The 20,560-nt window shown below is 37.5% G+C and overlaps 2 protein-coding genes across 4 annotated transcripts in view; one reads left to right on the top strand and one right to left on the bottom strand.

Annotated features, from left to right (window-relative positions):
- The window catches only part of CCDC73 (coiled-coil domain containing 73), a 191,840-nt gene extending 189,520 nt beyond the window's left edge, over positions 1 to 2,320 (top strand). The window contains exon 18 of the mRNA XM_011936357.1: positions 1,384 to 2,320. Coding sequence (XP_011791747.1) covers positions 1,384 to 1,587 — 204 coding nt within the window. The 3' untranslated portion in view covers positions 1,588 to 2,320. The remainder of the gene's footprint in view (positions 1 to 1,383) is intronic.
- Positions 1,916 to 20,560, bottom strand: part of EIF3M (eukaryotic translation initiation factor 3, subunit M) — a 19,413-nt gene continuing 768 nt past the window's right edge. The window contains exons 2-12 of one of the 3 annotated variants that reach the window (XM_011936358.1): positions 17,939 to 18,071; positions 16,355 to 16,493; positions 15,633 to 15,756; positions 15,135 to 15,229; positions 10,772 to 10,855; positions 9,694 to 9,793; positions 8,658 to 8,739; positions 3,552 to 3,695; positions 2,578 to 2,638; positions 2,286 to 2,321; positions 1,916 to 2,110 (exon numbers count right to left, since the gene is read on the bottom strand). In XM_011936358.1, the coding sequence (XP_011791748.1) occupies positions 1,990 to 2,110; positions 2,286 to 2,321; positions 2,578 to 2,638; positions 3,552 to 3,695; positions 8,658 to 8,739; positions 9,694 to 9,793; positions 10,772 to 10,855; positions 15,135 to 15,229; positions 15,633 to 15,756; positions 16,355 to 16,493; positions 17,939 to 18,071 (1,119 nt within the window). In that variant the 3' untranslated portion in view covers positions 1,916 to 1,989. The remainder of the gene's footprint in view (positions 2,111 to 2,285; positions 2,322 to 2,577; positions 2,639 to 3,551; positions 3,696 to 8,657; positions 8,740 to 9,693; positions 9,794 to 10,771; positions 10,856 to 15,134; positions 15,230 to 15,632; positions 15,757 to 16,354; positions 16,494 to 17,938; positions 18,072 to 20,560) is intronic. The other 2 variants (XM_011936359.1, XM_011936360.1) reach the window with 2 other exon arrangements.

The following is a 20,560-nucleotide window of genomic DNA, read 5'->3' as shown; positions in this document are numbered from 1 at the left end:
TATTCCTTTTATCTATTGTTCATTTTTGAGAAAGGGTCTCATTCTGTTGTCCAGGCTGGAGTGCAATGGCATGATCTTGGCTCATTGCAACCTCCACCTCCTGGACTCAAGTGATCCTTGCACCTCAGCCTTCCGAGGTGCTGGGACTACAATCGCATGCCACCATCCCCAGCTAGTTTTTGGTAGAGATGGGGTTTTGCCATGTTGCTCAGGATAGTTTTCAACTCATGAGCTCATGCAATCCACTCGCCTCAGCCTCCCAAAGTGCTGGGATTACAGGTATGAGTCACGATGCCTGGCCCAGTATTCCTTTTGAAGAGAAGATTTTATCTGGGAATTTCTCAAAAATATCAAAAGATTGTTTTGCATGAAATTAATTCAAATTGCCGGGCACAGTGGCTCACGCCTGTAATCCCAGCACTTTTGGAGGCCCAGGTGGGTGGATCACGAGGTCAGGAGTTTGAGACCAGCCTGGCCAACATGGTGAAATCCTATCTCTACTAAAAATACAAAAATTAGCCGGGTGTGGTGGCACGCGCCTATAATCCCAGCTACTCAGGAGGCTGAGGCAGGAGACTCACTTGAGCCCGTGAGGCGGAGGTTGCAGTAAGCAGATTGTGCCACTGCACTCCAGCCTGGGTGACAGAGCGAGACTGTCTCAAAAAAAAAAAAAAAAAAAAAAAAGAACTAAAATTAATTTTTGGTAGGGATAAACTGGAAACAAATATTCCACAGTAGGTGATAAATCATCAAACATCCATAAAAGGGAGTATTTTGCAGCCACAGACAATTGTTTATAATGACCTAAGAAACTGCTCACAGAGGAAAATACATAAAATTCTATAGAATGATCAAACAGGCTAAAAATAGAAAAAAAGGCTAGCAGCAAATACCACCAAAATGTCAACAAGCCTCTCTGGATAAGGGATTACTAATGATTTTTAGTTTCTTTCTACTTTACTCTATTTTCTAAATTTCCAGTAAGTATTTTAACATCAGAAAAGAACCTTAAAATGAAAAAGCTATTTAACACACTATTTTTAAAATTACCCAATACAGTGTCTTGAAAACATGCCAACTTCCAAATATCTCACTGCTCCTTCCTGTTTCTTCAACAATAGTGCTCTGAAGCATGGGAGGAAACATGAAGTAAAAGGCAGTTTTTGTACACTTTACTTCCGTTACATATTAGAGATTTTGAAGATCTACTACATAAGCCTACACATTCACATTGTATAGTTTTCTGGTGCCAGAACTACTAAGGTAGTGAAAAGCAGCCAAGAGATGGTGGTTTTACCACATACTCATAACTGCAGAGGCTTTACAGACTCTTTAAAGTCTTTTGTATAATTTCAAAAGTAAAATTAGTTTGGTCTTTCCTAGGTGAAAACAAAACCTCTGATAACAACTCCGCTACAAAGCCATTTACAGGCAATCAAGACTAAAAATACTTCTGGTGATGATGACTGGGAGAGCCTGATTACAAATCAACTAAGTGAAACTGAAAAGTTACTAACTTTAGAAAATGACAACCAACCAAAAAAAAGAAAAGCAGAAGAGATGTTGGAAAAAAAAAAACCAGATTAAAATAATATAGATAAGTGCTTTCTGCAGTGAAATTATATAACTGAAATGTTGGTATAGTTTTTACTAGAATAAAATGTAACTCTATAGTTGTCTTCACTTTTCCAAGTTTTTCTAATGTGAAGAAATTGTATTATTCTACTTCTGTCTTCCCTCTGTATATTATCCTTTCTTTAAAGTGCTCATTGCTTCTTCAATATCTTTTTTTACAGAACAAAATTTATGTATTGTATGACAGACATTGTGACACTTTGTAATTTATTACTTCATATCCTCTGGAGTTTGTGATTTTAGTATAAATTTGAGACAATAACTGTCCAGACTAGGCAAATTTTTTTAGTTTATAATGTTTTACTATGATTTAGGGATTTTTTTTCATAGAACAAAAATTATAAGCATAAAAACTCAGGTATCAGAAAGACTCAAAAGGCTGTTTTTCACTTTGTTCAGATTTTGTTTCCAGGCATTAAGTGTGTCATACAGTTGTTGCCACTGCTGTTTTCCAAATGTCCGATGTGTGCTATGACTAAAAATTGAAAAATTAAACACAGTGTTAGTCAATCTATTATCCTCTGGTTTTTTTTTTTATAATACTACAGATTTGAATCCAGTTAAAAGCAATATTAAATATACACAACAGACATAATTTAGAATTGTAAAAGAATTTAAGAATTACATAATTATTTTAAAAAAATCTTTACTGTATTGATCCTAAGCCTTCTAATTCTCCTGAACAACTATATAAAGCAGACATAAAAGTCATTAGTATTCTAGCCAATGCTAAGCCATTAAATGAAATGTGCTGGAAAATAGGACTCTTTCATTAAATAAGCTAATCACATTCAGTCTGAACTTTAATAAAATTATGATAAATAGCAACTATTTAACTACAGTCAACTGATAACACCACCTTGGTTCTCTAAACATTTAAGTGAAATAATTGAAACAAACTAAATCGTTCTATAAAATGCCGCAAAGCATTAAATATCTTACCTGACAACTACTTTTCTCTGGGTCTGATCAATTTTGCAGTAGACCATTTTAGTTCTTACCGCTGAAAAAAGATGTTTTACATTGTATGTTATATGGAAAATTTCCAAGAAAAATAGCTAAGGCATGAAAACTGTGACCAAGTGAGCCATAATAAAACTTTATACTGTTTCCCAACACTGCACACTGACTGTTTAAATCTAATAAGCAAAACAGTATGAGGCAAACAAGTGGAAGGTCATGCATTTCTCGTGTGGCTGCTGGGATCATCTATATTAAATAAATATTGCATATAGTTGTTTTTTTTTTTTTTTTTAAGTATTCTAGGTGTTCTTCCCCTACCATCTCATATAGGGAAATAAACTAATTTCCTACTAAGTTATTACTTCTTTATAGAAGACTTAGATCATTAGGGGAAAAAAGGTCAATAGTTCTGAATCTTTTATTAATCTTAATTACATAATCCCAACTTTCAAATTTAAAAAACTCAGATAAAACTCCTGAGCAGTTAAGTTGCTTTATAATCCAATTGTTCAGGAAGAAGTTCTTCTTTCTAGGCTCATCATAAAAAAACTGGTAATGGTTAACACTTGTAGATCACTTGTTGCCAGATCACTTGTAGACACTATGTGCCAGGCACTATGCTTTACCTGTATTAATTCATTTAATCCTTACAACCACAAATGAATCCCTACATTCCTATTTCACAAAGGAAGGGCCTGGTCTTAAATCCACATCTTAAAACCACAGTGGTGTATTGCATAAGTGTCTTTCTTCTATGTGATTTCAAGGGACAGAATATAGCAGTTTGTATTTCTACTAATTTTTACCCTACAACAAATATATCCACTAAGATACTAAACACACATCTGCTACAAACAAATTTTTGTTGTGTAAGGTTCAGTTTCCAGATAAAAATCTTACTATGATCCAGTAGATGAGAAATTCTAGAAATAAATGAAAATGTTCTATCTTACCGTCAATAACAAATGCTTCAACATCATCAGCTCCAATCTGAAGTTCTTGCTGCATTGTATCAAAAGAAATTTCTTTATTTTCCACTGCCATTCCCATAAAAGTAAGTAGTCTCATTTTTGCCATATTCTGTTCATGTAATAGGCCTACATAACAGAATAGTGAAGCCTGATGAGTGTTCATACTAATTAAAGAGCTGCACTTTTTAAGAAAACTTAAGGAATTACCCAGTCCTGATCCAATTACATCTCATGTTAAGCTGCGGACATTATTTTTACTTTTGTAATTGCGGAAATTATTGTGTGAGCACTTACACAGAATAATTTTGACAAAGCTTCTTATATTTATTTGCAAACTATAAACTGACTCCATGGAGTATTAAAAATAATTTTTCTATAGTACCATAGGTGATAGATTCAAAGTTAAGAATGGGCCATAAAATGATTATTTTTAGACCCTAAAAGTTTAGTACATTTTACATTTTTAAATAGTTATACATTTTAGGAGATAAAGTCTACAAAGTACATTTCATAAGAACAATTTCTATTTAGTTAAATAGGTAAGCTTATTTTTCGCACTAACAGCTCTTCATTTAAACACAGAGGATTTCTCATTTACTTACTAGTTTTTTCTGTGTTACTATTACTGGTAAACGTGAAGTTTTAAAATATTTTCATAAACATTTTCAGTTATGAAAACATTTCATTTTGCTTCAGGTCACTATTTAAAACTCAAAACTACTTACAAATCAAAACTGTTGAGGTGTGTGTGTCATTTAACATTTATAGGCCAAAACAGTTAGTACTAGGTATAAAGAGTACCATTAACAGTGATAATTGTTCTTTACAAGGCAAAAGTAGAAAACTGCACAAATAATTCAAATTTTGCATTATTTTTTTTTTTTTTTTTTTTTTTTTGAGATGGAGTCTTGCTCTGTTGCCCAGGCTGGAGTGCAGTGGCACTATCTCGGCTCACTGCAAGCTCCGCCTCCTGAGTTCACGCCATTCTTCTGCCTCAGCCTCCCAAGCAGCTGGGACTACAGGCGCCCGCCAGCTCGCCTAATTTTTGTATTTTTAGTAGAGACGGGGTTTCACTGTGTTAGCCAGGATGGTCTTGATCTCCTGACCTCGTGATCCGCCCGCCTCAGCCTCCCAAAGTGCTGGGATTATAGGCCTGAGCCACCGCGCCCAGCCTGCATTATAATTTCTAATGAAATATGCTGTTATAATTATTCAGATAACAATGTGTTAGGCCTAGAAGAAAACTTAAGGAATTACCCAGTCCTGATCCTTTCACTTTAAAAACAAAACTAGGGAGCAAAGAGATTAAATGGTGACATAGTAAAAAAGTAGCAGTGATAGGCCTAGAATAGGTTCATTTCTAAAATAAAGGGCTAGAAACTTTAAAAATTAGGAATCCTAAATATATAACCTAGTCCTAAGAGCAGAATTCTAACACAATATCATATATACCTGTTTTGATGCTAATTTATTAATTATAAAACCAAGTTTCTAAAACTAATCTAGATTTACATGTTCCTTTTCACTGAACTTTTAAATTATGTAACATCAGCAAATGATCAAGTGCCCTCTAATACATTCAGAGCTTCAAGTCTGTATTGTTTAAAAAGTTATCTCTCTAAACACTCCATAAATAAATTTTAAATTTATAACATTCCTATATTAGTGGAATATTAGGGAAGTCCATTAACATAGGGCATGATCATCTGTTAATTAGCTGTAATTATGATACAGGCTTCCTATTTGGCACAGATTCAACAAAAACATGGTCATCATAACTCAAATGAATGAGGTACACAAGTAAGTATTGCTAACTGGGTTTAATGGAAATCTACAGGCATCAAGAAATCAATTAGTGCACATTAACCCTAATTAACAAATGCAAATTAGATGCTGATTAACTTTCTGAAGCAAAAGGTAGCAACTGGATAACACCGGATTACATGTGAACATGTTAGGGCAATTCAGTTGACACAAGATAATGCTACTGTTGGCCTAAGTTGTCAGTGTTAATAAAAGAAAATGTTCTGACAAACTGATTGCAACTTGTGGAATCTAGATAGTTGTCACTAGGCTTTCAGCTGTAATAAATGTTTAATTATACAATTAAAAAAATACACATTAATATAAAGGTATTTTCTGAAAAGCATATAAACAAATTTCTAATAGAATACTGATGTGCACAGATGAAGAAATGTAAGGCAAATGAAGGAATTTGAATTCTAGTTGGCACAATAAGCAATGTTACGAATCTTTTCCTATCAATGAACAAATATTCAAGATTTTTTCAAAAATTCCTTAACATTCTCAGTTCTACTGGCATAGACAATTCTCTTTCAATATGATAAAATGATAGAAACTTCTGAAATCTGTATTATTTTAAATACTCCTAAAATTAAATCTATTTTACTGTTCATCTTCTCTGCAGTTACAATCTTACCGTAAATGAAAAAACTTATCAGAAGAATGAAGATTATTTCTAGGCAGAATTCCATAAAACCGTTATCTATTTTATATGTGAAAACTTGCATCTAAAAACACTTTAAATTGATGTTTAAACTAACTTTAAAACAGAGAACCAAAGTTAAAACCTTTAGGACTCTTGTTCTGAAAAATCAAACTACTAAGGCAGTGCAGTATGAGTTAAAGATTTTGTAGGAAGCTGTGCTTTGTTTCATAAAACTAAAATACTATCTTCAAGGAGGAAGTCACAGTGTGCTGTGTCGTATTTCAATTTTAAAGTTATAAAAAATCTAATTTATGGAAACATTTATTCATTACTAATATGTCAAAACCTTAATGCAGTAATAAAAAAATGTGCATCATTGAGCAATTTCTGCATTGTCACTGACCCCTGTCTTAAAATGCTGCAATATAGAAAACCCAATTTTAATGCATGCAATAGCTTATGAACCAGTGCTCCTTTGAAACAGTCAATTACACATCAATGGGGGAGTGTCAAAGTGTTAATTACTACTCCTTTTTCCTTGGTGCGTAAATAAAGAGGTTGCTGACATTAACATTCCATCACATAGCTTCATGCCACAAAACAAATTAACTGGGACAGAATGTGGTTTTCTGGGTCTAGTGCACCTGGCAAAGCTTTGTACACAAACACACATCTACTTTATCTTGGTGTATTTCAAATGCCTTATTATGTTCAGAATAAGTCCCCAATTCCAATAGAGGCACACAATTTAGAGGTGACAAACATTAATGATTACCAAATTGAAGACTAAGTATAATCAAAGTAGATCATATATTCATCTGTATCCTCAAGAACCAGGAAGACTAGTCTCAAAAAACAAAAAAAAAATTCAGTCTTAATATGAAAAATATAATCAATCTCTAATGTATTTTGATTATTGCCTACTAGGAAAACAAAGCAGCTTAGCTTCACAGTTGACTCCAGTGTAAAACAAACTGGTAGTTTACAACATTTAAAACCTGTTCAACTGCAGATTTTCTAAGTTTTCTCTTTGTATTTTAACATGTTAAAAACATGCTCCAGAAGGAAATTAAAATATTGAACATATATAGGGTTTGCTCAGTAAGAATAAGATTTGATTCAATTTGACAAACATTTGCTGAACTCTGATATGCTAGACAAGAAAATTCAAAGATAAAAATAATAAAGACTGTGCTGTTTTCAACAAACTGCAGTTAGAAAAGTCTTACTATCATGTAAAATTACATTTCCAATATCTAATTCCATCTTTCAGATCTAACTGGCTATACTATATATACTTCTGTGATTTGTTAACGGCGGGGGTATCCAAGCATAAAATACGACAGTAGAGGGGGAAAAAACTATTTGTTACCATTCTGTGGCTATGGCTTAAAAAAAGGAACCAAAAATAGAAATAACCATATACCTAAGGAATAAGATCTTCTACAAAGAAACAATATTATTTTAAGAATGTTTAGCTTAATAAAGTACCTTTAATCATCAAATTTTATCAGCTCTTAAAACATTTCTGAAAGTTACCATTATGATCAAAGTAATGGTAATTCTTTCAGTTGCTTTTCTGCTCACTCCCCCATCCCTAAATTTTAAAAACAAATGTACCAATGGAACCATTTCTATCTCAATCTTCTCCAAGCACCCGATTCTTGCTATAACTTTACCTCAAAGAACTGTGGTACAGAAGAGCTGGAAGGGCCTAAAGTTAAAGTTCAGCAAGCTCGTAAATGAGACAAAAAGGGTCCAAGTTGTTTTCTCTTTTGTTTTGGAGACGGAGCCTTACTCTGTCTTCCAGGCTGGAGTGCAGTGATGCGATCTCAACTCACTGCAACCTCTGCCTCTGGGGTTCAAGTGATTCTCTTGCCTGAAGCTCCTGAGTAGCTGGCACTACAGGTGTGTGCCACCATGCCCACTAATTTTTGTATTTTTAGTAGAAATGGGGTTTTGCCATGTTGGCCAGGCTGGTCTTGAACTCGTGACCTCAAGTGATCCACCCACCTCAACCTCCCAAAGTGCTGGGATTACAGGTGCCAAGTTGTTTTCTTTTTTTGTTGTTGTTGAGACGCAGTCTTGCTCTGTTGCCCAGGCTGGAGTGCAGTGGCAGGATCTTGGCTCACTGCAACCTCCACCTCTGACTCCACCTCCCGGGTTCAACCTCCAAGGTTGATTCTCCTACCTCAGCCTCCCGAGTAGCTGGGACTACAGGCGCCCGCCACCACACCCGACTAATTTTTTTGTATTTTTAGTAGAGACAGGGTTTCACCATGTTAGTTAGCCAGGATGGTCTCGACTTCCTGATCTTGTGATCCACCCGCCTCGGCCTCCAAAGTGCTGGGATTACACCTGTAAGCCACTGCGCCCAGTCCCAACTTGTTTTCATACTCCCAGTTTCATTCTCTATCACAAATGCCACCTCCTACACCTTCTTGGTTTCTGATTCTCAATTCACTCTAAGTAATATTTTAAACTACCTATTTTTGTGCTGTTCTATCATACACGACTCCTTTTAGGATTATCTACAAATAAGGCCACAACCATACTTGCTGGACCACATAGTACATAACTGTTAGTGTAGCATATTCCCACCTCTGTCTGTGCCTCAAAGAATAAACCCCAAAACTTACCAAGTGAATCAATGAAGTCTTTATTATTCTGATAAAACTTGACATATGATGCCAATTTAGCACTCACAAAAATGGTTAAAAGCTATACAGATAAGAGACAAAAAAGATACCATCAATACAGAATTAAGATTTAAGATATTTTAAGATACTGCAAGATATTTGAAGATACTGTAAAGATATTTTAAAGACACTCCTACATTTTGTTCAACACAGAAATATCATTCTGTTTCATCAAATTACCAAACCATCTGCTTTCATATGGCTCACTTTTAAAATGAATCAGTAAATACACTGAGCTCTAAATTATCCACACTGAAAGATGGTGGCTAATGGCAGAGTCCAGATGCACAACAGTCCAAAATATATTTATACTTGCATGTGAAAAATGTTCATGTGTTTTCAAATATCAGATTTATCTTCCTAAGTGGGGCTAGGAACAATATATATGTAATAAAAAAGAAACCTGTATTATCTTAGTCTATAATGGTGAGTAAGTGAGAAGATGAAAGAAAGGGAGGTGGCCAGGCGCAGGGGCTCACGCCTGTAATCCCAATACTTTGGGAAGTCAAAAGTGGGCAGATCACTTGAGGTCAGGAATTGGAGACCAGATCAACATGGCAAAACCCTGTCTCTACTAAAAATACAAAACTTAGTTGGGTGTGGTGGCATGTGCCTATAACCCCAGCTACTTCTCCTAGAGGTTGAGGCAGGAGAATCGCTTAAACCAGAGAGTTGGAGGTTCCAGTGAGCCAAGATCATGCCACTGCACTCCAGCCTGGTGAGAGTGAGACTCTGTCTCAAAAAAAAAAAAAAAAGAAAGAAATTAAGAAAGGGAGGAAGAATAGGACTGTGCTCAGTGGTTGGAGAAAAGCTGGTCCTAAATATGTCTGTTCCTGATATAAAAAGAATAAATAGTTCTTTATCTTTCCATATCTTGCCATTAGTCACTTTTACTAATGCAAAGAAAGAGTCCTGCTTTTCTTTGGAAAATTTAGGAAAGGAGAACATTTTTCACATTAAAGGATAAACTACTTACATCATGAATAAGCTCGCCTTCCAAAAACTTGACTGGTTTTAAAGTAAGAAGGTGGTCAAAAAGAAATGCATTTGGGTCTTTCAATGCTCGTACAATACACCTTAATTAGAGAACAAAAAACGTAAGCTCAGGGTTTTGAAATCCTAGCTTTTCACTGAGTTTTTGCAGATCATAAAATATACTTAATTCAGTAAAATATCTAACAGTCCAAAACATATATACAACATTAAAAAAGTTACAGGATAGGGTTAAGACAGGCCAATAAATTTATCAGGTTCATCTGTTTTAACAAAATGAAATATATTAATTGTAGAAAAAAAACACAGCTGGAGAGAAAGCACCAAGGTAATCAAATAGCAAGCGGCAGCCAGAACCATATGCCAGACACTAAGTGCTTCACTTGCCTTATATCTCATTTATTCCTCAGAACAACCTAGGAGACAACCTAGGAGACAGACAGTATTAACCACGCCCCCTTTATCAACTATGAAGCAGCTCAGAAGTGCTAATTAAGAGGTGGAGTAAGAATGTGAATGGAGGCAGTCTGACCTCAAAGTCAGGGACCTTTACCACCAACTTTCCTTTTTACCAACTCCTATCATGTAGAGGTTCACACAAAGTAATGACCATGTAAAGAAGTTTCACAATCCTTATTACAAAGATTTAGAAAACTGATTCTATCCTTGTTACCAGTTAGATCTAAGACTGTTAAAAGCCCTTATTCTCATTAGCAATGGGTTAATTCTTGGCAAGCCATCAACTTTCCACCTATAAGCTTTAATATTAGGGTTAATTGGCCCAAGATTAGGTTCTAATTCTTGGGTTGGGATCATCATCCCCATACCAGCAATACCCCCACCCAGTAAACACCATGCAGCTATTTCATATTCAAGCTACAAGTTCTTCCAATATCAAACCTTGAATTCTAGTATCTACATTAGAATCACCAGGAAATGCACACTATCAAATGGCTCTGGATCACTCATGGTTGCAAACATGATTTTAGTTACATAATTTAATACTGTAGCTCACCTCTAAACTGCTGACAAACCCTCATTAGAGTAACGTTTAACAGTACCTGTGGGCATCAACTCGAGCCTGGGAAGCATTATCCTCTGTGTAACTTCCAAGCAATTCCACCATGACTTTTGAAGCAGCATCACTAAAAAGAAATACTGATTTAGGAACTTGAAAGTATTACTGCTATTCATTCATTTAAAAATATTTTTAAGAGGCAGGTACTGTGCTGATGACATATGTAATGGTGACCAAGAGAGACAAAATCCCTGTCTATGGGAAAAGTCATGAAACCTTCCTTTTAGTAGGAAAGATGGACAACTAAGGAAAGTAAGTGCTATGAAGGAAATAAATGGTGATGTAATCAAAGCAACAAGAAAGGAAAGGCTACTTTATGTACAGTGAGAAAGCAGAGTCTCCCTCAGAAGAGATGACATGTAAGCTGAGACCAAAAGGATGTAAAACATCCTTTTCTTGGCCATGAAAAGAACTGGGTTCATGAAAAGTGGGGTAAGATGACTTTCCAAGCAGAAGGAAGACCAAGTATAAAGGCCCTAGGTGGAAAAAAAGTTTTGTGTCCCAGAAACTGTTAGGACAGTATGGCTGAAGTTGAGACAAGACCAAATATTTAAGTAACTCTACTTAAGATACCCTTCCAATTAAGTTATTCTTACAGTTAGACAGATGATCAGTTCTCACTGCAGTAAATAGGGCAAAATAAATGCAGTCATTCAAACTGGACTTTTAGAAAATGTTTATCTTTACTCCTCATGACTTCCTTTAAACTGTGGAATCTTCAGCTTATAGAAAGCTTTGTTAACTAGGAGGAAGAGGTTTTTTTTCCTTTTTTCAATTTCTAAAAATACTTACTCCCCATATCTGAGTTCAACCTGGGTAAAATCAGCAGGAACTGTATCATTTATTTTAAAATGATAAATGCTATCTAAAACTTCTCTCAAAACTAAGGTTTACTAAGATTCAGAAATATCACTATAAGCATGGCTAAGTGGTAACCTACAACTTTTTCTTCTTTTTTTTTTTCTTCAAGACAGAGGCTTGCTCTGTTGCCCAGGCTGGAGTGCACTGGCGTGATCTCGGCTCACTGCAAGCTCCACCCACTGGGTTCACACCATTCTCAGCTCCACCCCCTGGGTTCACACCACTCTCCTGCCTCAGCCTCCCGAGTAGCTGGGACCACAGGCGCCCACCAGCACGCCTGGTCTCGATCTCCTGACCTCGTGATCTGCTCGCCTCAGCCTCCCAAAGTGCTGGGATTACAGGTGTGAGCCACCGCGCCCAGCCAGTAACCCGCATCTTAAATGTAGTGATACAAATGCCTAGGCACAGTGGCACGTGCCAATGGTCCCAGCTACTCAGGAGGCTTGCTTGAGCCCAGGAATTCAAGGCTTTTTGCACTACAACTGCACCTATGAACAGCCAAATACCCACTGCACTCCAGCGTGGGCAACATGGTCACACCTCGCCTCTAAAAATAAAAAATTAATATTGAACTCAACCTGAAAGAGGCCATGATCCACAGGAGCCAGAGTAGCTGAAAAACTTGTTTACTGGTGGTCTGAGCTTTGAAACTAGAGATAGTAGTTTTAGAGAATATTTTAAGAAATTGGAGCACACTCACAGGTTGTGTGGTAATCAGACCCCCAAACAAAATGTTCCAGAGACTGTGGTTTTGTGACTTACTCTTGTGTTGAAGAGGTGGATGCAGCAATGTGTGCTCGATCACACAAAGCTAAGGCATGCAATGGAACCAAAGACAGCTGTTTCTAGAGAGTTCTGGGAAGGCCAGCACCCATTCAACATTTGTTGGTGATGTTAAAGAAGATACAGAAGAACATAATTTGAGAGACTACTTTGCAAAGTATGGCAAGATTGAAACCACAGAAGTTCATGGAGGACAGGCAGAATGGAAAAAAGATAGGATTTGCTTTTGTAACTTTTGATGATCATGATACAGTTGGTAAAATTGTGGTTCAGAAATAACAGTCTATTAACAGGCGTTAGTGAAGTGAAAAGGGCCCTTTTTAAACAACAGATGCCGTTGTAGAGTGCATCTAGCAACTTTATGGGTTGTGGAGGAAGCTCTGGAGATGGGAGTTTTGGCCATAGGTAGAAACTCCGGTGGAAGAGGAGGCTATGATGCTGGGGTGGTGGCAGCAGAAGTAGTTATGGAGGAGGGGTTGCTGGATATAATGGATTTGAAGGTGATGGTGGCAACTACAGCAGTTGTCCTGGTTTTGATAGTAGAGGGGGGTATGGTGGTGGTAGATATGGTGGCAGCAGTGCAGGGCATGACAGTTACAATGAAGAAGGAAATGTGGGGAGTGGTAATTATGGTGGTGGTGGGAACTATAATGATTTTGGATATTACAGTGGACAATGACAATCAAATTACAGACCCATGCATGAAAGGGGGCAGTTTTGGTGGATAATGCTTGGGCAGTCTCTATGGTGGTAAATATGGTAGCACAAGGTTCTAAAAACAGCAGAAAAGGGCTACAGTTTTTAGCAGGAGCACAAGCAAGGAGAAGTCAGACAAGCCACAAGTTACTTTGAGGCAATCATCCAAATGCATTAGAGGAACTGTACAAGTCTGCCACCGAGGAATGATGATCCACAGTCAGAAAAGTTACTGCAGCTTAAACAGGAAAGCCTTCTCTTGTTCAGGACTGTCATAGCCAAAGTTTGCAGAAAGTGCAGCTATTCATTAATTCAGTGTAGTGTCAATTAGATGTACATTCCTGAGGTCTTTTATCTGTTGTAGCTTTGTCTTTTTCTTTTCATTACATCAGGTATGTTCCCCTGTAAAATTATGGTAGTGTAGTGGTACCAGGAATAAAAAACTAAGGAATTTTTAACTTTTCAATAAAAATTAAAACATATAATGATCTAACTATAAAAATGCAAAGAAAAACTTTTTTAAAAACCACATCTTACTCATTATCTTGTACCACACTATAAGCACAGGTACAAGTCATTTTCCAGTTTTAGCAACCACATTGTACTTCAATCTTCTCAGCTAAACAAATCTTTTTAATCCATTTGAAGCACACATCATGGTGTCTGACATGTAAGGGCTTAGTGACCAGTATCACCCTTTAAAACACACAACAGACACCACGTGCATCAACCACCAATATAAATAAAGTCAAGAAGGGGGCACCTATAAACGTGAAGCATTTTTACTTAACTGCTAGGCAAACTCTCAAATTTTACTAATTAAAATGTTAAAATATGTATTTTATGTGTTCTAAAGAAGAAAACCAACTCTCAACATTTAGATCGGCAGAATGTCAGAAATTTCATGTTTAAGCAAGTATCCCCTTCCAGCGCCCCACTGTGGATAGCATTTATCCACTCAGCGCCCAATCAGCGCTGTCTTCTTGGGAATGCAATGGTTAGCAGAGGTTCCTTGCCTTCACTTAGCCCACAACCTTACTTTCAACCAAGGGTGTTAAATGCTAGGATACAAGTAGAGGGTGCTGTAAAAGGGAGGCACTAACCGAAATACGAGAGGGGTGTTTCTGGCAGAGAAATGAAGCTGACTGTAATAAGACTACTTAGACGAGGGGTAGGCAAACTTTCTGTACAGGGCCAGAGAGTAAATATTTTAGCTCTCACCACAAACCTGTGGCAGATACCATTAACAACTTCATATTACAAAGAAAGAAACTAGGGCACAGAAAGGTCAAGCCACTTGCCCAATGTGGTATCTGTTGTAACTAAACTCTTGGCAAAAGCAGGCACAGACAATATGTAAATGAATACACATGGATGTAATACCAATGTTATGGACCCTGAAATCTGAATTTCATATAATATCCTTATATCATGAAATACAACCCTTTCTTTGATTTTCTTTCTCAATCATTTAAAAATGTAAAAACCATTCTTAGTACACGGGCTACACAAGAACCAGGGCCAGCTCCTGGTCCAGACTGGCAAAGAGCATGGTGCTTTTATACCTGACATAGGCTCGCTATGTCTAGGGTGTGATAAGCAAGAGGAAGGACATGGGTGGAGAGAGGGAATATTTACATTAACACAAAGTTTTTTGTAGTCTGCCACTGCACCATCCAAAAATGATGAGATGCTTCACCACATTCACCAAGCTCATGCTACAGCAGTAGGTTGAAGCCCATGTTGGAAAGGCCCCCCCCATCCTTTCTTTTTTTAGGAAAAAAAGCCAAATTTCACTTTTTAAAAAGTTCAAAGATGAGGGAAAACTACTTCTAATCTTTACAGTTATCTTTAACTTAGTAGGTCAAATTTATAAAAATAGATTTAGAGCAACTCTGTGGAGAACAGAGTAAAGCAAAATTACTGACCCTACTTCTCTTTAAAAAACATCCCCACCTACTTATACTGCCTGTTAATTTATAAGTTAGTTCATTACTTTTGAATACCTCTTCTTACAATCCACAAGGGCCTCATAAAGTAGTCTTAAAAGGGTGTGCTTTTTTTCAGTGGTGAGATTCCAGTCAGAAATCCATTTTCTAACCTACAAGAGATTAACAAAAGGAGAAAACTGAGTAACACATTTATTATAAAAGTACATTTCTGGCCAGGCATGGTGGCTCACGCCTACAATCCCAGCACTTTGGAAGGCCAAGGTGGGCGGATCACCTGAGGTCAGGAGCTCGAGACCAGCCTGACCAAAATAGAGAAACCACGTCTCTACTAAAAATACAAAATTAGCCGGGCATGGTGGTGCATGCCTGTAATCCCAGCTACTCAGGAGGCAGAGGCAGGAGAGCTGCTTGAACCCTAGAGGCGGAGGTTGTGGTGAGCTGAGATTGTGCCATTGCACTCCAGCCTGAGCAACAACAGTGAAACTCCGACTCAAAAAAAAAAAAAAAGTACATCTCTTATAACCAGAACAACTATTCCACACAGTAACTCACTCGATCCAGCTCAGTGGGAATGTACTGGATGGCCCCACAAGATGCTGCCACTTTAATAAGGCTGCAATACACTGTATATCTTACAGGAGTATTCTTGTCCATCCCATGGAAAAGGTTGCTTAACCTGGTTAACAAACAAATAAACAAGGTTTGAAATCAGCAACCAGTTTTAAGTTGAGGTTAGCTCTCACCACCAACCTGTGGCAGATACCATTAACAACTTCAAATTACAAGGAAAGAAACTAGGGCACAGAAAGGTCAAGCCACTTGCCCAAGGTCACAGCTAATAAGAGCCACAGCTGAAAGTCAAGTTTCAGAATTCCTGCTCTGAACCATTAAAAGTTAGTAACATGAGCCAGGTGTGGTGGCTCATGCCTGTAATCCCAGCACTTTGGGAGGCCGAGGCAGGCGGATCATGAGGTCAGGAGATTGAGACCATCCTGGCTAACACAGTGAAACCCCGTCTCTACTAAAAATACCAAAAAAAAGAAAAAAATTGAGCCGGGCGTGGTGGCAGGCACCTGTAGTTTCAGCTACTCGGGAGGCTGAGGCAGGAGAATGGCGTGAACCCGGGAGGCGGAGCTTGCAGTGAGCGGAGATCATGCCACTGCACTCCAACCTGGGCGAAAGAGCGATGCTCCGTCTCAACAACAGCAGCAAAAAAGTTAGTAACATGAAAATAGCCCCTTGAAAAACCGAGTTTCTTTCAGATTTCAACTTACAACTGCAGTCTCAGAGATGGGCGTTCACCTTCGCGAAATTTGACCAGCTTTTCACATAGGCTTTCAATCAAAGCTTCTTGCTTGTCTGGTTCCAGGATCAAGAGTAGGGATACCACACTGTTCATTACACTTTCAACATCTACACAAGTATGGATAACAAAATCAACAGTGATACTACAATACTCAATGCGTCTAGTTAAGTATGCATTTCCAGTGTTTTAATACAATGAAGACCATCAAATATAAGACACTTTTGCATTCAGAAAGCTACTTGTATATTTTATTAAAGAGGAAGGAAATTGTTACCTAAGATGTGGTTTCTTTTTTTTTTTTTTTTCAGATGAAGTCTCGCTCTCTCGCCCAGGCTGGATGGAGTGCAGTGGTACAATCTCCACTCACTGCAACCTCTGCCTCCTGGGTTCCAGCGATTCTCCCGTCTCAGCTGCCCGAGTAGCTGGGACTACAGGCATCCGCCACCACACCTGGCTAATTTTTGTATTTTTAGTAGAGACAGGATTTCACCATATTGGCCAGACTGGTCTTGAACTCTTGACCTTGTGATCCACCTGTCTTGGCTCCCAAAGTGCTGGGATTACAGGTATGAGCCACTACACCTGGCCTAAGATGTGGTTTCTAACTAGGTAAAACAGAGACTGATTTACATGTATATAAAGTTTCAATTTTTACTGTCATGATATTCAATCATTTGGAAGTTACTGGCATGATTTGGGGCTAGGATACTTTCTTAATTAAGGAAAACTTTGTATATACATATAGGAAATCAGAAATTGAAGCTGTCAACTCTCTGCTTGAATTAGTTATTTTTAAGTATTACAGATATTAATCATATCCCAAATTTAATCTCTAATTTTTTCATATACGTGCTGCTGAAATCAGCATCCAAGTTTGATTTCTAAACCTTAACTAGAGATTTCTGAACTCACAATTCTGAAAATTTCCCATTCTATCTCAATAAATAGGAAATTGGCCTAGTAATTACATGGCTATTAGATTACTTGAAATTGTATCCCATTTGATGTTAATCTAAAACTTATGAACAGGAAAGAGCTTCATTTTTTTCTTCATTTTTTTCTGAGATTATCAGCATTTAGTGTAGTAACACTTAAGAAATATACCTGTGCATAAAATAGAGGTTTTCTCAAAATAGGTTTACTTTATAGGCATAATAGATTACACAAACTGAAAGCATGTGTGAAGGTAAGATTGTAAACAACAGTGCTTAGACTCTGGTTAACAGTGTATTGTATAGTTGAAATAGCTAGAAGAGAACTGTTGAATGTTTCCAACATAAAAGATGTGTGATATTCCAATTACCCTGGTTTGATCATTACACATTGCATACATGTATCAAAATATCACCTGTGCCCCCAAAATATGTACAACCACTACCCATCTATTTAAAAGTCCTTAAGTCTAAAATTCAAAACACATAAATACAGTCAGCCTTCTGTATCTGAGGGTTCCAAATCTTCCTTGCCTCAGATAATGAGGGACGACTGTATAATTCACAAGAAAAATTCAAAAGATTTTATTGGGAAATATTAGAAAAAATTAAAAACAAACCTTTATCATCCTCCTTCAGACACACATCACAGGCTTCAATAATTTGAGCTAAATCAACATGAAGTCCACCTTCTGAGTTCTCTTCTGAAATCTCAGCTCCTTTAGATTTCAGATAAGCACGAAGCTCAGCAGCCTGTTGAGGATTGCTCTATTATAAAACTGACTATAAATGACAAAGCACAATCTCAAATTCTGTCCTCTTTCTGAAAAACTAAAATGCAAATACTGTATTCAACAACTATTTCAAATAATTTTGAAGACTCCTCCCTCACCTCATCCATCTTGGCAATCCCACAAGAGCCACAGCTTTTCCTCCACGAGGTCCAGTGGCTCTTTAGAGACGCTACAGCCCCCATGGATCACCTTCAGAATTTCTCTCATGTAGTCCGCACCCTGCTGGACTTCCAGCACACAGCAAAAATCTTTTTGATAATATAACCCAAAGGGTTTGGTGGGAGTGTGGTTGCTGGGGAGAAGAAATCAATCTGACTTGGCAGATTTCACTTTTTTGAAAGAAATGAACAATAGTATTGCTCTCAAGTACACGCATTAACCACGGTTACTAGAAAAGTTACAGACATTACCTTGGCAAAAGGGTAATCACTTGTTAATTAGTTGAGAATCTATTTGAGATAATAAGCATTTTGGTTCACAAAAGGGTAATGCCTGTGAATGTTGCCTTAAAATTACATCGAACTGCATCTACTATGCAACTAATCTCTTAGAAATGCATACCTGAGTCAGCATGCATCTTCGGACCTATAAAAACACAATTACAGTACCACATTCAGTCACTTGGACATTTCCTACCCTACTACCAAATTATATACATCTATTCCATTTTTCTCCTGGGACTCTATCTATGGCAGCCAAACAAATGAAGATTTTTTTTTTTTTGAGATGGAGTTTTGCTCTTATTGCCCAGGCTGGAGTGCAATGGCGTGAGTGGAGTGGCGCAATCTCGGCTCACTGCCACCTCTGCCTCCAGGGTTCAAGCGATTCTCCAGCCTCAGCCTCCCAAGTAGCTGGGATTACAGGCATGCGCCACCATACCCAGCTAATTTTGTATTGTTAGTAGAGGCAGGGTTTCATCATGTTGGTCAGGCTGGTCTCGAACACCTGACCTCAGGTGATCCACTGGTCTTGGCCTCCCAAAGTGCTAAGATTATAGGCATGAGCCACCATGCCCAGCCTGGTTTTAAAGATAATTAAATGAGGATGTGCAACAGGAAGATGAAAGGATACTATTAGTAAATGCACTGGCATTACATTTTCTAGACCAAGCCAAAAAAAAAAAAAAAATCAAAACCATCAAGATTTTTAAACCCCCAAGCATGTTTAGTTGCCTCAGGAAAGTATTAAACCTGCAGATTTGACGGTACTATCCTTTCAGGTAACAAGCACACAGTAACTTCATATAGGAGTTGGTATTATAAGCAAGATTAAAAAAAGAAAACAAACTGTCACCATGTCAGGGAAAACAAAAATACCACCAGAAATTATGCTTCATGCTTCTCTATGGAGGAAAGAGATACAAAGTAAACTTTTTCTAAGAATTATTCAACCACGTTTGCTGTTTTTCTGTCATCCTCACTGCCACAAGTGGTTGTGGAGCAGCATAAGCAAAAGAAAACAAAAAAAGATTAAGAATTCCATTTAACTCTAACCAAGCTGAGAATTTGACCAAAGTTAAACTAATCCTGAACAATTTCATATTTCCCTGAAAGGACTGGCTACAATGCAACTGAGGTTACAAGAACAGAAGCATAGCCTGAGAAGACACTTTAAGATATGATCAATGACAAGAACTTTCTCCATTCACAAATCCCTTCGTACGTTAAAAAAAAAAAAAAAAAGAAAATCCAAACACTTTCTCAGTTAACCTAACAGCCAACTGTTGGTAACATTCTTCCATTTCTAATCAGGTATTTTTTTTTGTCTTTCATATCTTCCTATCTGTGTTTAATCCCCTCCCCATCCTTGACCTTTTCTCCGCCTTTTGCATTTTCCCTTCTTACTTTGCTCTTCTGAGCATCGGAACTGCATTCCTACCATGGGGGGGAGGGGTAATCACTCCCTCCCGCAATTCTGTAAGTTGTCTTAGACATGCGAAGTTTATATGATATTCAATCATTTGGAAGTTACTTCCATGTTAGTAGAGTAACAGAAATAAAACGACAAACTTGGACTCCACAGAAGAGTTTTCAGTAATGCAAAATTAACTTTAAGAATACCATGTCATGTTTAACTCCCACTTAAGGTTAAACTTCTGTTATGGGGAAAATGAGAACCATCAGCCCTGTACACCAAAGAGCAAACGCCAAACGGGAAATTTAAAAATATCAGTATGGTCCATCAGGTGTATGCCTCACAGAATTTAAGAGCTGAACTGATACCATACTTCCGGGGTACAGAACAACTCTCACCCTCGTACAAGTAGGAATAGAAAGCAAGTATAAAATACGGGTCGTCTTCGCCTGTGATCGCACAGTAATACGGGCATTCTGATCTTATTTTATTATTATTATTATTATTATTTTTGAGAGGGACTCTCGCTCTGTCGCCCAGGCTGGAGTGCAGCGGCATGATCTTGGCTCACTGCAAACTCCGCCTCCCGAGTTC

The sequence above is a fragment of the Colobus angolensis genome, unplaced genomic scaffold, assembly GCF_000951035.1.
Source record: "Colobus angolensis palliatus isolate OR3802 unplaced genomic scaffold, Cang.pa_1.0 Scaffold152, whole genome shotgun sequence".
Lineage (NCBI taxonomy): Eukaryota > Metazoa > Chordata > Mammalia > Primates > Cercopithecidae > Colobus > Colobus angolensis.
This window is presented reverse-complemented; position numbering and strand designations above follow the sequence as displayed.